This window comes from Carassius auratus, unplaced genomic scaffold (genome assembly GCF_003368295.1).
Source record: "Carassius auratus strain Wakin unplaced genomic scaffold, ASM336829v1 scaf_tig00216410, whole genome shotgun sequence".
Lineage (NCBI taxonomy): Eukaryota > Metazoa > Chordata > Actinopteri > Cypriniformes > Cyprinidae > Carassius > Carassius auratus.
Window position 1 is genome coordinate 88,087 of NW_020528557.1, and position 15,820 is coordinate 103,906.

Consider the following 15,820-nt stretch of genomic DNA (forward strand, 5'->3'; position numbering starts at 1 on the left):
TCAATTCAACAATGTGTTCAGTCTCATTTTCAGAAGATTCCACGGCGTAAACATGCAAGTATTGTGAGTGACAAATGTGGAGAGGTAGTTATGAAGTGTTGACAACCAGGATGTGAAACCGCTTTACACAGCATGCAGTTAGTAAACAAGGAGATTAGCTACAATAGGGTACTATAAAAAATAAAAGTATGGTAAAAGAGAAATAAATAAGCAGCATTTTTGCATATTGCTCCCATATATTAATAAATTCAACAAGAAATCTCCATCATGTTTTTTTATTATTTATTTCATAGAATATGCCTGATCACATCCAACATTAAACATTGTGAATGTTTCTGTTGCAAATGCCTATGCTTGGGGCGAGAGTTATAGCAAAATGTCTTTGGATGTGTTTTATTTTTCTTTTATTATTTAGATATGAAATAATTAAAGTGGCAAAAAAGAAGGGCCACTTCTAAAAGTAGGAGTCAGAAGAAACATGCACAAGACCTTAGATTCTATCTGAAGTCCTTACAAAGTAAAATAGTGAGAAATCAATGTAGCCTTTATGAAAGGTTAGAGAATTGTTAGCTATAGCCATTAACAAAATAATATGAGTATTTATCAGATGATCAAAGAATCTATCATCATATATGTTGGTGATATGTTAAAATTAATCATACATATGGCAAATTGCCTACATTTATTTCGGATTGAAAAATTAAATGAAAGTGCCCACAAAGAAATAAAGATCAAAACCAACTTTGGGCCATTCTGATTAAACATATTCACATAGTTTAGTGCTATACAGGTTGGGAAAAATGTATAAACAGTTCATTGCATATGCACTTTTGTAATAAAGGAGATTATTTATAAGGTTTTAAAGCTGATTTCAGCAAACTTCTACCTGCACATACTATAAATGTATTGAATAAAGCTTTTCACATTTTGTTGATTTAAGGTAAAATAAATTAATTCAGCTGTTATCAGAAACATATCAATGCTGTGTGTACTGTATAAGATCCTTATTAAAATTCATAAATAACTGTTATAAATAATTAACAAAATTCATAATTGGTCAAGTTAATAAGTTGAACACATGCCCCTGTTACTTCAGAATATTACAATTCACCAACAGGAGGCCGTTAGAGACATTTGAGTTTACTACAATCTCAAAACAAACCTCAAACAAACTCAAACAGAACAGCATCTCTCAGCATAACTTACAGCGCTGACAGAGAACACCTTTACCTTTTAAAATGACATTGATGGTAGCATTTAGTAATTATTTACACAATCTAGTAGAAAATGACTGGAGCTTGAAACTTGCATGAAAATAACTTAGAAAGTTATTGTTACAAATATACATTTTGTTTTGTTCAGCTGTGATAATAGAGTAATAATGTCCATTAGGAAAACATGTGATATGTAAAGCTCTCACCTCTCTGATGAATGTCCTCACTGACAGGACAGCAATGCTGCATGGTCCAAAATGCTGTTTTTAATGTTTCTGTCTTACACCAATGCAGGATTATAAGATCAGTTCAGAGAAATATCTGTAGTCTTTCATGACGTCTCTGTGTAGAACTGTTCCCATATCCTTTCATTTCCACATTATTCCCTGTTACCATAAAGACAGGAGGGAAATAACGGAAACTCTCAGTTTGTCCAGTTAGAAAGCTTCCTGAAAGAAGGCCCTTGAACATTTGCTTCCAGATGGGTCACTGCGATGGGATTCTGCCGTTTTCTCCAAGGCAGGAGTGTAATCTCATACAAAACCCAGCTTAACTGAGGAACGATGACATTTTGGACAGCCCTTTGTGCCGTTCGTCTGCAGACACCTGCATGTGAGAAAAGAAGAGTAAGTGACATGATGGAGCTGATGGCCACAGAGAGTAATAAACAAAAAAATACATACTTGAGGTGGAAAATGTGAGAGCAGGGCAATGCCTGCAGCTGCTGGTTCTTCTCTCCAATAGACTCCCCACACATGCCACAGTAGAGCTCTAGCTCTTCCACGCACTGCAGGAACTTCACCACCTGCTCTCTCAACTCCTCCTGCTGCTCCTTACAGCGGTAGATGCCTTCACACAGACTGTGCACCTTCAGGATACACAGCTGGAAGAGAAGTGCACAGAGATAGTCAAATACAACGCTAACGCTAAAATTATTAGAGAGCGTGTCTTTATCTTCCGGGTTTAACGTTATGTCATCAAAGCGCCACTGCTTCAGAAACAGTGTTGAAAACGAAATGTTCCTCTCTTATTCTAAAATAAATGAATCACCTTGTTTCCAATCGCCTCGGCCAGATCATGTGCTCTTTGCAATGAGTCCAAAGCCTGTGACAGTATTTAAAAAAAAAATAATCATAAACTGATGACATTTAATATATATAAAGCATTGATCACAAATGTTCATCTATACAATAAAGGAAATAAAAGTTTCAAAAGTGTCTCATGCAATAGAAGAATAATTGTAGGTTCCCAAAAGAACCTTTCTGTGAATAGTTCTTAAAAGAGCCTTTTTTTTCTTAGCGTGTAGAATATTTTAATAATCTGAAGAACCTTTTCCATTTTAAGGAAACTGTTTAATGAAAAGGTTCTATGGGTGTTAAAGCTTCGTGGAACTATAGCTGCCAATATAGAATCTTTACATTAAGGGAAACTACACAATCAAATCAGTTTCCTGACCTTATCATTTTCCTTCTGCAGAATCCAGCACTTCCCCACACCAACGTAGATGGATGCTTGTCCAAGGCGGTTGCAAGTCTCTGACATTATGCACATGGAGGACTCATAGCGAGGGAATGCTTTCTTTATTGAAGGTAACCACACAAAGAAAAGCTTTATTGCTATAAACAACACTCATGGCACTTTTGGTTGACTATTTTGCAATAGAACTCTCAAGAGTAATTGAACTGAAGCTTCTGCAATTAATTCTGAATAGTGTCAGTTACATAGTGCATATTTAGTTTCTGCATCATTGAAAATTCTAGCTATTTATAAGCAACTTGTTTCGAATTTGAAACCTTCAATAATGTTGTATAATAATGTAAATATTATCATTGAAAATATACTAGACACATTCAATGCTAAAAGAAAAAAAAATATGATTATGATTTTTGTCATAACTGTAAAGCACTATTCTGCAATAAAGTGGGACAGTGAATTTTTTTTTTTTTTTTTTTTGTATAACAGTTATGTGCTAAATGCACTAGTTATAGCAATACACTGAAAAAAAGCAGTAGAACTTACATCAACATCTTTCTGACAGCGATGAATATCAGCAAAGTTAAGCAGACACAATGCCTGAAGGGGCCGATCTCCATGCTGCAATGCAATCTTCATTGATTCCTGAAAGACATAAGATCATTTCCAATATTTTAAGGAATCGTGTGAGTGTGTGTTGTCCTCCACAGTTTCACAACTACTTTCAAACAAGGACTACGTATACGATCAGTCAAAAGTATGGAATAACTACGATTTTTTTAAAGTCTGTTATTCTCACATGTATTTATTTGATCAAACATACAGTAAGAACGGCACTATTGTGAAACATTGCAATTTAAACAACTCTTTTGTATTTTAATATATTTTAAAATGCAATTTATTCCTATGATGGCAAATGTGAATTTTCAGCACTCCAATGATTATCGTCCTTCAGAAATCATTTTAATATTCAGTTATCAATTATTTTTTCAATTCAAAAAGTTAGGACGTCTGTAGGATGTCTGTAAATCAATCTTGCAGACAGGACATTGTGAAGCTCACAGTCCAAAGCAATGACTGAGTGTGATATTTCTCTCCTCGTCATTAGGGAGAGGCTAAGGGAAAGCTCTGCTCTTCATTAACACTCCTCTCAGACAGCACCTCAGCAGGATGGACTGGCGTATTTTTATCAGCCATAGTAAAGGGGGCTGGTTGAGGGGGCTGGCACAGCTAGTCCTACAAATAACTGCACCTGTCAGTTGTGCCGTGGCTCGAGCAGCAGACAGCCAGAGGCCAGGGTTACACCAAAGGGACTGATAAATATGATCAACATGCAACATCCTGGGGGATTTAAATGATGGTGCCTTAAATTCCTCCAGGTGACCATTGACACAAGCTGTTTCCAAATTAAGATTGGCTTTTTTGTTTTTGGCGGACAGTACAACATATATGCACCTTCATTAGTCATTTAAAAATGGTTGACGTATCATAATTAGATGTTTGTACCTCACAGCATTCCATTGCATCTGCTAAGCGCATCAGCTTCCTGTAGGCCACTGACATATGATACTGGCTCATGGCACGGTACTTGAGACTCCATCCCTTACCATAGTCGTTCACCAGTTCAGCTGCTTTGCAAGGAAAGAAGAGAGCTTTCTCATAATCCTGCAAAAGCACAAAATACGCAGATATGGACACTTATTAGAAGCATAAAACAAGCTGAACATAGGAAATCTAATGTATCATGTATGGTATTTATAGAACGTTGATACAAAACAGCTACCAAATATTAGTGAAAATTTCCAGAAATTACTCAACAATTCTAGAAGAAGTCTGACTGATATATATGATATTTAAGGTCAATGCATAAATGCTTAATTTAAAATACATAATAATAATATGAAATACATATGAATATAAGAGTATGTAAATCAGAGTGCTCAGAGTAACCAACCACTCAAAGTTGTCATTTCCCTTGTGGCAGGGAGATATATCTCTGCTACTGCTAAAAGAGGCTTTCTTATTATTGCTCCTAGTAGTTCTGACATTCTCTGCATGCCTCTCCATCACATACTTATTACAGAAGGCATTACTGGGAATCCAGCGAATTTGCTCTCTTCAAATCTCTGGTGTCAAGGTGAGTACAAATGCCTACATCTAAACATTGGATATATTGTACGTAACATGTAGGCAGTTTGTTAGTCATGTAAAAACTGCTTTACTCTGTCACTAATAGACTTTAAATGACTGGAGGCCAAAGGGGCATTAAACAAATACTTAATATACAGTACAGTCTTTGAAAGACAATGGGGATACTTTGGGTTTGCTTTAGTAAATATATACAGTTCAAAAGTTTGGGGTCAGTAAAATGTTTTTTCAAAGAAATTAATCATTCTATTCAGCAAGGAATCATTTTTGATCAAATTGATCCAAAGTCACAGTAAAGACTTGTAAATGATTTCTATTTCAAATAAATGCTGTTCTTTTGAAATTTCCATTCGTTAATATCTTTTTAAAAAGAATCACGGTTTCCACAAGAATATTAACCAGCACAGCTGTTTTCAACATTGATAACCCAATCAGAATATTAGAGGGATTTCTTAAGGATCATGTGAAACTGAAGACTGGAGAAATGGCTGCTGAAAATGCAACTTTGCAACACAGGGATAAAAGTCTCTTTAGAAAGAAACTTCTTTCTAAAACATAAATAAATCTCACCAACCTCAGACTTTTGAACAGTAGTACCAGTAGATCTCAAGCCTGATCTAAAGGCTAAAGGCTAGTCCCTAGTGCAAATGATTTCCATTCAAAACTATTTAATTATATCAATTTAGTTCTAATTTTGAGTTAAGAATAAAGAAAAAGTAGCCAACGGGTATCCTGTTGTAACATCCTAGAACGCACCTATTGAAGTTGGTTTAGAGAACGTGTGTACAAAGCTTTAATCTACACAGAGTTGTGACAGATTTAAAAGAAGCTTAAGTATAAGATTTTTTATGTTATTTCTTAGGTCTGATGACTTCACTATTATTGTAAAATGTGTAATAGTAATTAATAGGTTTGTCACAAGCGAAACAAGAGTGGTGGCAAGGTTTTTTCTCTAAACTTAAGTTGGTTTTAGTTTTGATACCTTAAGCTGGATGTAGAAGTTGCCCAAACTACAGCAGACCCGGCACTCCAGCATCTTGTCATCGTTGTTGTGAGCATATCGCAGGGCCTTCTCATAGCTCACTAAAGCCTTTTGGAAAACGCTCAGGCCCAGGTAGGCATTGCCCATGCTCAAACACACTTGCCCGTTGAGCTGTAGGCTAACAGTGGTGCCCTGCATGTTTAAGCAGGTCTCACAATATGAGACCGTCTTCTGGAATTCACAAAGCTTCTCATTGCTGCGCGCCAGATTCAAGTAGCCCTCCGTCAGGTAGTCCGGGTCCTCCATCTCTCTGGCTGTGTTTATCTGAGCTAGGGAGTACTAATGGATGATTGCATGTACATGGGGACATAAAACAACAAGAATGATTTCATTGATAAAACTATTTCACAGATATCAAAAACTACACATAGTAAGCATTTAAAATAAAAAAAAAGTTCTGGTGTTCACCATCCTGTTGCAACCTGATATAATGCTAGACAAGACAACATTTTTTAATTAAAATGGTCTTCATACCACAACAGATATCAAGCCAGCTTTATTATTATTATGCGAGAGCTACAGTTGTTTAAACACAGCATAGTGCAAATGAAGTCTTTGCTGAACTCGGGAAAGCAGGTCCCTCTGCAAAGAGGTTTATGTCAACAAGATGCTCGGTGCTGAGGATCATATTGCATGCGTCTCTCCTTACCCTCCATTTAACTATGGAAGTTACATATTATATGCATGTTCCACATTATTCGAATTGGTATACATTTCAGTACATCAGAAATCTTCGTCACGGAGGTTACAGACAAATTAGTGCAAATCATATGAATATTATATAGCAGATATCAATCTTTAAAAGAATAGTTCATTTACTCAACCTCATTTTGTGTCAAACCTGTTTCTTCTGTGGAACATAAAAAAGTCAGCCGGGTCCAATGTTGTTTTCAACCCAACTGACTTTCATTATACAGACACAACAGTTTTTTAGTTTTCAAAATTGTCCTCGTTTTTGTTTTCCGCAGAAGAAATCAAGTCATACGAGTTTGGAACAACATAAAAACAACCCTTTAGGTTCACTCCACTCCATTTCTGTTAATTGAATACATATAAATCAACTTTTTTACAAAAAGTGAAACAATATTAATGTAAGGAAGCAGGAGGATGACTGCTTAATTGGCTCTTACCTGTAGCATCTCCTTGTATTTTCCCATTTCCGAATGTGCTGTGATCAGACAACCTAAAACTCGAAATTTCCCCCCAGGATCAGTTGTCTTCCTTAAAACTTTCATCCAGACATATAAAGCCTTTTCTGTGTCATTTGCCTGATAAAGCTTCAGTCCCTTCTCAATCTGCTGTTTGGTTTGGTCCTGACCCATTTCTGCTACAAAATCCCTCATAAAAATAACCATCTGCTTGGCTCTTCGGCCCTCTGGGGAAGCACAAGCGTACCGTTTTTTGTCTTTCACCGTCAACTCACCAAAACAAAAGACGTGTTAGCAAAAATCCACCCACTTCCGTCAAGATCCACAACTCTCAGCTTAGAGGGCAAAGAAATGTTAAAGAAACTGGATCCACTGCTTTCAACGTCTTCAGAGTCCAGATTTCCATTGCTCATCACTTTGAAAACATAAGAATCACAAAACCATTATCTCTTGATATTAAAGACCCAACCTCAGTCGCTCCAGAAAGCCTAGAAAGAAGGCTGAAGTAAAAAATAAAAAGAGACACTAAAGAAATAAGTCTCAATCCAAGGTGCTGGCAATGATCTCCCAGAATATCTACTCCCTCTGCACCCAAGGGGGAGGAATTCTCTGTACACTCACCCCCCACCCCAAAACAGCCCTTCATCTTTCCCCTGCCTCCCTCTCACTGCAGTGCTGGCGCTACAGCAGATGGCCTTGTCACTCTGGACCACGTGTCTCTGCTGGAATCCAGCTTCAGCCTCTGAAAAGATCCAAGGTCATAAAAGACGGTTATCCGTCGATCTTCAAACCATGAGCAGTGCTGTTCACCTCTACATCCACACACCGTCAAGAGGCTCAAGCACCAAACTTTAGGAAGTATTCAGTCCCGAGCTACAGAGGTTTGGACATCATGTGAACAAGTCTAAAAACAGCCAGAAATTTCACAACGGTGAAGCAGAGGGAGTCAACGGTCCACAAAGAGGGTGGCAGTTCCTGTGGGTGGGCTTTGTTAAGCCGCTTGGTGTGCCACCTCCCAGCCCCCCAGCCTCGGTGTCAGCAACTGATGCTTAGAATAGTTCACAAACTCTGACATGGTATTTGTCTTGAGTTACAGTACCGCTGCTTCTTGAAACACATCAATGGGATCGAATTGTCGGGTTCTTTACTGAACCTGGCTTTCTTCAGCCCTTCCTGCCCCCTTTAAACCCAGCTTCATGGATACAAATAGGGAGTATTTACCGCCTTGCCATTCACAAGATGCCTTATCTTTCCAAAGATAAACATCTAGTGGTTGTAAGTCATGTCTTTGTTATAACACAATTCCTGAAACGCTAACACACTGCCTCAGCACATTACGGGGAAACCGAAATATATCGCTTGAAATAAATACTTGTGAAGCCTGTGCTTTTTAGCGGTCAAGTCTACTAGTGAGAAAAAGAAAAACACTTTTTTACAAATCGTTTATTGTGTTTTAGGGTGATGTCTCCTGATATAGTTCACACAAAAAATTTAATTGCCATAATTAACTCACTCATGTTTGACCAAACAAGTATGACTTTTCTTCTGCGAAACACAAAAGAACATTTTTGAAGAATGATTCAAAACAGCATTGGACTCCACTTACTTTCAGTGTATGGACAAAAACACAGACATTCTTCAAAATATGTTTGTGCTTTTTACAGAAGAAAGACAGTCATACAGGTTTGGAATGACAAGGAGGTGAGGGTGACATTATTGTAACTGTTGAACATGAAATACATAACTTATTTTTTAGCTTTCAAGAGAAAAGTTCAACCAAAAATACAGAGTAGAACAATACACGTTTCATTTCTTGGTCTATGACTTCAAAAGCAAAATCACTGACTAACAATATTCAGAACCAGCCACAAAAGTCAACAAAAATAAGCTAACTTGTGTCTCTGGCAGACAAAAAAATGGAGTGCTTCTTCATATACTGCATGATGATGTAAAATGTAAACAGTTGTCCAGTCACAAACCACTGAGAAACAGAGGTCTGAGGTGACAACAGAGAAAATACTTTGAGATAGATGCAATGAGAATATCTTGCAAACTTTCATTATGAATGTTACTTAAATGGCCCTTGACAATAGTACTAAAATATTTTTGTCAGCGGTCTTGACGATATTTTGCATTGTCAATCTGAAAACATTTCCTTACTTTCAGAATTTGCTGGCAGACATTGCACATTTTCACTCATTAGAAGGTAGTCCTTATATCCAGTTCACAACTGTATACATTGCAGATATATTCAGCTAATTCAGTAAGTGCTACGTACAGATTAGTTTTCGTGGATTTAGATTAAAGATAACATGTCGTGGAATGTTAACAGATTAAAAAGAAATTGAAATATAAATTCCTTGTTGAAATCCAAATGAAAAGCATGTTGGAAGGTTTCACCAAAGCTTGACAAACTTCAATGGTCAACTGCAAATGACAAACATCACACATTACATTTGGCCTTCATTAACACTTTACGTTGCTCTACTGTGTAACACTTCGCATGACATTATAAAGCTTGTACCACTGTACCACAGTAACAACTTCTACACGAGTGCTGTCTATTCAATCAATATCACAGACTGTAATTGATATCACCATAGTAAATTTATCATGATCCAATGCATCACGTGAACATCTCAGGCCAAAACAAACTGCCAGTTTGTGAGGAGGATTTTGATCCCCTTGATTACTGAGACGACCGATGTGGCAGGATTCAACTTCAGAGTGTTTGCATCACCTTTCTTGCATTTGTCCCTAAAAACGTAGATGCATCCGTTGCAGCTGGCCACTTTCCATAGAGATGGCACGCAGCTCCACACTTCAGGGAAGCGCAGTCGAGTGAAGCTGTCCAGCAGTGGGTTATAGCACACCAGAGAGTCGCCCTCTGCCACCACAAAGATAAGGTCCTTATGGGCAGTGGCATGCATGCATCCGGCAAAGGGCAGCATGTAGGGCTTGGTCTGACACTTCTGTGTGGCCGTGTCAAAGCACTGGATAAGTCGAGACGGTTTGGTAAAGAAGTCCATGTCATTTTCCTCCCCACCCAAAAGGTAAATGGTGCCTCCCAGATTGACTCCGGCTGCACCTGACACGGCTGTGTCTAGCTGAGTGGTCTCTTTCCATATGTTGTCCTGTACTGTGTAGTAAATGACAGCGTTGGAGAGAGTGTCCTGGAGGGTCTTGCCTCCCAATGAGTATATGGCATCCTCTGTGGACACAGACACTAACGTGTGGTGCAGACGGTCCCGGGGCAGAGGGGCGCAGCGCTCCCAGTCCATGGTGTGCATGTTGCATTTCCACATGCGTCGTGGTATGGAGCCTCCTACAACATATAGATCAGCCCCATGCTTGCAGGCAGCTGTAATCTGGTGACACAAGCTGTTTTGGCCACTGATACTGATAGCGTCATCCTCATCACAATGAAGAGACACTGCCAATGAGTGTGTGCGTGTGTCTTCCTTCCCAATTAAGTATATGTGCACCTTTTCACCAATCTCCTAAAACACAACAAAGTCATGCAAACAATATTATACTAATGCATGCATGCATGAATTATACTAATATTATACTAATACAACAGCTGTGTCAACACCTGCTTTGTCAATATTTTAAAGAGATCAGCGAGGTGAAATAATCTAGCTGGTTAACATAGATTATCTGGAAGTTTCAAGAATGATTTCTGATAGTACCACAAAGTAGGAAAAAGCAGGAAAACATTTGCAAGTAAATGACGCTTTCTGATGCAGCGTTTGAATTTTAATGCCACGTTATTTGAGATCAGTGTGGGCCAAACATTTTTCTCTCCCCGTATTGAGGAACACTGATGTATGCCATAATTTTCCAATAAAGTGTTTAGGAATTTATGGAGTTTCTTGTAAAATTATAATAACGATATAAATGTTAGCTGTAATTGTGAATTGTCTTTGCAAAAAATAAAATAAATTAATTAACAATTGATTAAAATGTATGTAAGGAAATAGAAATTCATAAATCTAAATATTATACATTATTTTAAAAATGCAAATGTTATACATTTACAATTATATGTATTTATATATCATTCAAATTCAATTCAATTTATACTTTTTTTTGTGTTAGAACCAGTAAAAATTTTCGGAGGATGAGTAAAAAACTTCAGACTACAGACCTGAATGAGCCAGTGAAAGAAAATCAATAAATAAAGAAACCTTTGTAAATATATAACTAAAGCATATGAGCCCTGAATATGTTTAAATCTAAAGAATACAGAATATCAATAGAGCATTAAAGGTAAATTATTGCTTAAAATATTGTGTAATACTGACCTTTAGGCTGTCTAGAAGCATATCAGAATATTCCTCTCGTTCGACTTTGTTGTGATTTATCCAAGAGTTAATAGCTGCAGTTGGATTTTGTGAGCTTGGCACACCATCTAAAGAAGCAGACGCAAATTACAGACACAAGTTAACATTATTTCTTGACTCTGTCTACTCAAAATTTCTCTTCTAAAGTGAAACTAATTAGCCATTCATTCACCTTTAATGATATCCACGAGAAGGCACAATGGCAAGTTCAGGAACTCTTCTGTCTGGTGCAGCTGAATCAGGTGAATCTTCGCACAGTGCTTGGCAGCTGTATGCAACTCCTGGTCACTGTGTCTGTCCGCCAACCACATCACCTGAAATAAATGTGGTCAACAGTTTTCTACGAATTCAGCTGACTATTATCAAAGCATTCTTTCTGTATTTTAGTTCATAAAACCAAAGGTTTAACCTGGAGGCAGTTCTTGATATCCACAGTTCGTGACAGGAAGCGAGAGCACTCCTCAAACAGGGCAGTGAGCTGATACATATCAGCCATCTCATAAGTGTCCTGCAGATCTTCAACCTTTAGTTTGATGGTCCCATGGTAGATGTAGTCTACCAAAGACTGGAAGACTGGTGCACTGACATCCTTCAGCTCAATATTACGATCAAACGCTTCTCTAAGGTTAGAGGTGAACATGGACCTGAAGAAGCAGCTCTGTGCCGAGAGCACCAGGCGGTGAAGCTGGAACTGTTTGCTGTCCACAGTGATGGTGACGTCTGCAAACAACCCATCCTCCAGACACAAGTCCATGATGCTCTTCACAACACGACTGGAATGGGAGCGGTCTGTGAATGTGTAGCCCTGGAAGTAGTTTTCATCCCCTGATGGACCTCCAACACTGTAACCCCCGTCTTCACCAGACTCCATGGCACCTTTAATCCAAAGCAGCTTCACCTGAATACTAGATGAACGACTTACTGGGTCAGATGTCTTTCAGATGGGTACAGTCATGTAGTCTTAATTGCTGACAGGCAGGATGGGATTTGCCTTGGGATATAACTCTCTGTCAGACTGATGTAAAGCCAGCCATATGTAGATTTATTTATAAATGAAACTGCTGCTTGCCATCTACACAAAAAAAATTCATACAGTTTAATCGGATGTTTATAATGATTTTGCAATGATACGGTTCCACCAGAAGCTTGGTACTTAAATCAGCGTAAAGAAAGGGCTAAGCAATTCGCTCAGTCAAACTATGTCCATCTATGATAAACTGTCCAGCTGTGCAGCTAATGCTAACTTAAGCCATCTAGATTAATGTCTGGGTAACTTTCACCATCCTAATGAATCTACAGTCGAACGCTGGAGAAAACAACGTGTCAGATGTAAAACTGTAGACAGCACATGCGCGTTATCGTTTATAAATGTTAGCATGTCTTAAATTTTTTCCATACCACCAGAAGAGTGCTTGTGAGCCTCAGGAAGTAAACAACGTTTTTCGAATTGACGTCACCGCGTTTACGTGACTCTCTGCTGCGCTCGAGTGTTGAAGGCCTGTCATCGCAATGCATATATATATAGGACTGAAACGGGAATTCCGTTTATGTGGGTCTGTATGCTGTCATGCAGATGTTTCAGCTGTTCTGCACGAAGGACTCGCATCCATTGTTTATCAGATCTATAAGTGCTGCTAACCTGATGTTTGAGGTAAGGAGGTATAGCCATAATATGCACTACAAGCCACAATTAATTTGACCATGTATTAATGTACATTAATCAAATTCACTAGGGAAAACACTGATTCCAAAGATCAGTTAAAATCTACAGCCTATGGTAGTGTGTCACTGGAATGATAACATTTCTCTAAAATACACTCTGACACGTTTATGACCTTTTTGATTTAAAACTTGATAGACTTTATAGATTTACATAAAATGTTATGCAGAAATTTATTCTAAATTTAATTTCAAATTTGTCCAAAATGTATAATTTGTACATAATTGTTATGCGTGCAGTTTTTATAACACTGTATTGAGAGACTACATGGGATATTTAATAATTTCTCACACTCTAGAACTATTTGAGCAAATTGCAAATAGAAAAATGCAGAGGAAACAACTCTATGAAGCCCTGAAGGGCACATGGTGACAGGAAAAATAAGATAGAATGATTTAAAAAATAATAATCATGTAATTATATTATATTTTCTGAATTTTCAAGCAAAACTTTTGGTTTCTCCAAGAAAATTTGCATTTACTCACAAAAAATGTTGTTTCCCAAAAAACTTTGCATTCACTCTCAGAAACATAGCATTTCCTAAATACATTTTTAATATGAGGTGGAAGAAAAAAATATCAGTGCTGTTGTGAGTGAAGGCAGGTTTGAACACAATATTTAAATAAATAAATAAATGTCTTGCAAGCAAACTATTGCTCATTTTTCCCATCACCACATCATTTTGACAGGATACCATACAGATCACCTCACTATTTTTAATTTTTTTTAAATCCTTGTTCTTATGGAGAGGACTGGAAATTGAAATCGACAATAATGTCATGACGAATCAAGAAATTGTATCTATGCAACGAGGGGGAGTATTCATATCTCTCATAAACGACAGTCTCCCAAAGACTGTGTCTGCAATGGAGAAGTTACTGGCTATGCTGAAAGAGCAAGACAAGTCTTTCACTCAGGCCCGCTTTGAGATCCTCCTCCTCAGGACTATATATTCAACATACCAGACATGAAATCAGAGCAACAGGCCTGGATGGATATTCTTGGTTGTTTTGCAAATGTTGCTTTCATTCAGCTATGCAAGTCTTAACTAGCAATAAACATACCATTGATTCATGAGTTCACACTTCAGAAAATCAGATGAAGAGTGTGCATATTTGGTGTACTATCCGAGGGGAGTACTCTGAGCTCAGAGTTTGGCCCGAACCCAGAGTACTCCCCGCCCATATAAGAAAAGTCAAATGAGGGATTCTGAAAAACTGTCAAGACACAGAGATTAAGTCGACTAAATATATATATATATATATATATATATATATATATATATACGGCTTCTCTCGTGCTAATTGGGTAGATCATCTGAACGTGTTCCTCCAGAACTTTGTTAAATAAACATAATTTTAAGAAACATCCTGATTATTTGTACCTGGTTTATATGACTCAAAGAACAGTTAAGAATATGAACCTCTTATTACACAAATAAATACACATAACATGAAGATGTTGCTGAAAAAAAACACAAAAGTTTATTTTGATCAGAATATACATATTTTAAGCCCTATAAAAGGTAACCAAAAACAAGTTGTTGTTCCAGGATTTACATTTTGACATGAGCCTGAGACCTTTAGTATCTAAAATCTCAGTGTATTCTCTCTCACTTTTTCTTCGCTTTTGAGGTCTTGCATTCTGTCTTGCTCTTGGTCTTTGACTTGGTCTCTTTCTTGAGCTTGGCATCATCAGCAGCTGCTCTTCTGTCTCTATTCGTATGCTGCAGAGTGCAAAGCTGGGATCTGGAGGTTCCAGGTCTGCTTTCACTGTCCTCCACTTTCTCCATTGTCTGTTTCGGATTAACACTGCTTAGCGTGTCCTCTCGGTTCCAGATCAAACTGTTATGCATTAATTTATTTATTTTTAAGTGAGGAAGCTGTGTATATCAGTAAATTATACTGCAGAGGAAAACAGTATAAATATCACAATAATTTGATATTGCTGAAATCCCAAAAGTATTTGGACACTTCATTGACACCTAAATTGTATGCATGTCATTTCATTAGATACATATTAAACTTTGATAGAGAAATTGAATCTGCAAACAAATTACGCTAAAATCTTTTGCAAAAGCAACTTCACTTTCCTGAGTCATGTTTGCAAATTCAACTAGGAAGTGTCCAATACTTTTTAAACAGTATATTCTTCACTTCAATTCAGCTTTATCTCACCCCTTATGAAAGTTATTTTATTCAGCATATCATAATCCCACAGGATGATGTTTCCACTCTTGGAGCCCACTGCAACAGTGGTGGGATGGGTTGGATGGCATTCCAGGCAAGTGACTCTCCGATCAAAGGGACTTGCTGTGCGGTGAAGCTTGTAGGTTCCAAGTGAGCTACAAAAGACTCTTGCAGACACTATAACACAAGAAAGAGCTGTTACTGTAATGTTTGTAGTTGGAGGGCTCTTGCACAAATTGAACAGTGCATAGGCAACAGGGCATATAATATTACCATATTAAAGTAAAGTAAAGTATATAATGGACTGCAGTAGGAGTGAACAAGGAATGAAATATTTGATTTGCTTTCTGACTAAAACGGGATTCATCATGACAATAATATGATGACTGAGGTATACGGGAAATAACTAGAACCAAAAGATGGCAGTAAAGCAACGTTAAGGATGCAAACGGCCGTTAAAACCGAAAGAAGAAGAATATCAGGCGGAGCTTAGGGCGGGACATCCGGTTGTCTACGGCGTGGCTGAGCTCGCTGATTGGT

At 37.7% G+C, this 15,820-nt stretch overlaps 2 protein-coding genes and 1 long non-coding RNA gene across 4 annotated transcripts; all 3 read right to left on the bottom strand.

The window, feature by feature from the left end:
* Positions 1-8,182, bottom strand: LOC113098073 (43 kDa receptor-associated protein of the synapse-like). The gene is made up of 8 exons (XM_026263056.1): positions 7,008-8,182; positions 5,818-6,156; positions 4,194-4,352; positions 3,234-3,332; positions 2,670-2,792; positions 2,265-2,318; positions 1,898-2,097; positions 1-1,820 (listed from the first exon to the last, which is right to left on the bottom strand). The coding sequence occupies exons 1-8, from the start codon at positions 7,230-7,232 to the stop codon at positions 1,748-1,750; spliced, it is 1,272 nt and encodes a 423-aa protein (XP_026118841.1). The 5' UTR covers positions 7,233-8,182; the 3' UTR covers positions 1-1,747.
* A 268-nt stretch (positions 8,183-8,450) lies between these two features.
* On the bottom strand, positions 8,451-12,848 carry LOC113098072 (kelch repeat and BTB domain-containing protein 4-like). 2 transcript variants are annotated; one of them, XM_026263055.1, is made up of 5 exons: positions 12,770-12,848; positions 11,781-12,443; positions 11,544-11,685; positions 11,333-11,439; positions 8,451-10,525 (listed from the first exon to the last, which is right to left on the bottom strand). In XM_026263055.1, exons 2-5 carry the CDS (start codon positions 12,240-12,242, stop codon positions 9,665-9,667), a joined length of 1,572 nt encoding a protein of 523 aa, XP_026118840.1. In that variant the 5' UTR covers positions 12,243-12,443; positions 12,770-12,848; the 3' UTR covers positions 8,451-9,664. The 2 variants fall into 2 exon arrangements, with proteins under 2 accessions (XP_026118840.1, XP_026118839.1); XM_026263054.1 differs by having other exon boundaries at positions 11,781-12,831.
* A 1,718-nt stretch (positions 12,849-14,566) lies between these two features.
* On the bottom strand, positions 14,567-15,716 carry LOC113098071 (uncharacterized). The gene is made up of 3 exons (XR_003288952.1): positions 15,554-15,716; positions 15,269-15,457; positions 14,567-14,935 (listed from the first exon to the last, which is right to left on the bottom strand). It is a non-coding gene; the product is annotated as an uncharacterized LOC113098071 (long non-coding RNA).
* Between the last annotated feature and the right edge of the window lie 104 nt (positions 15,717-15,820).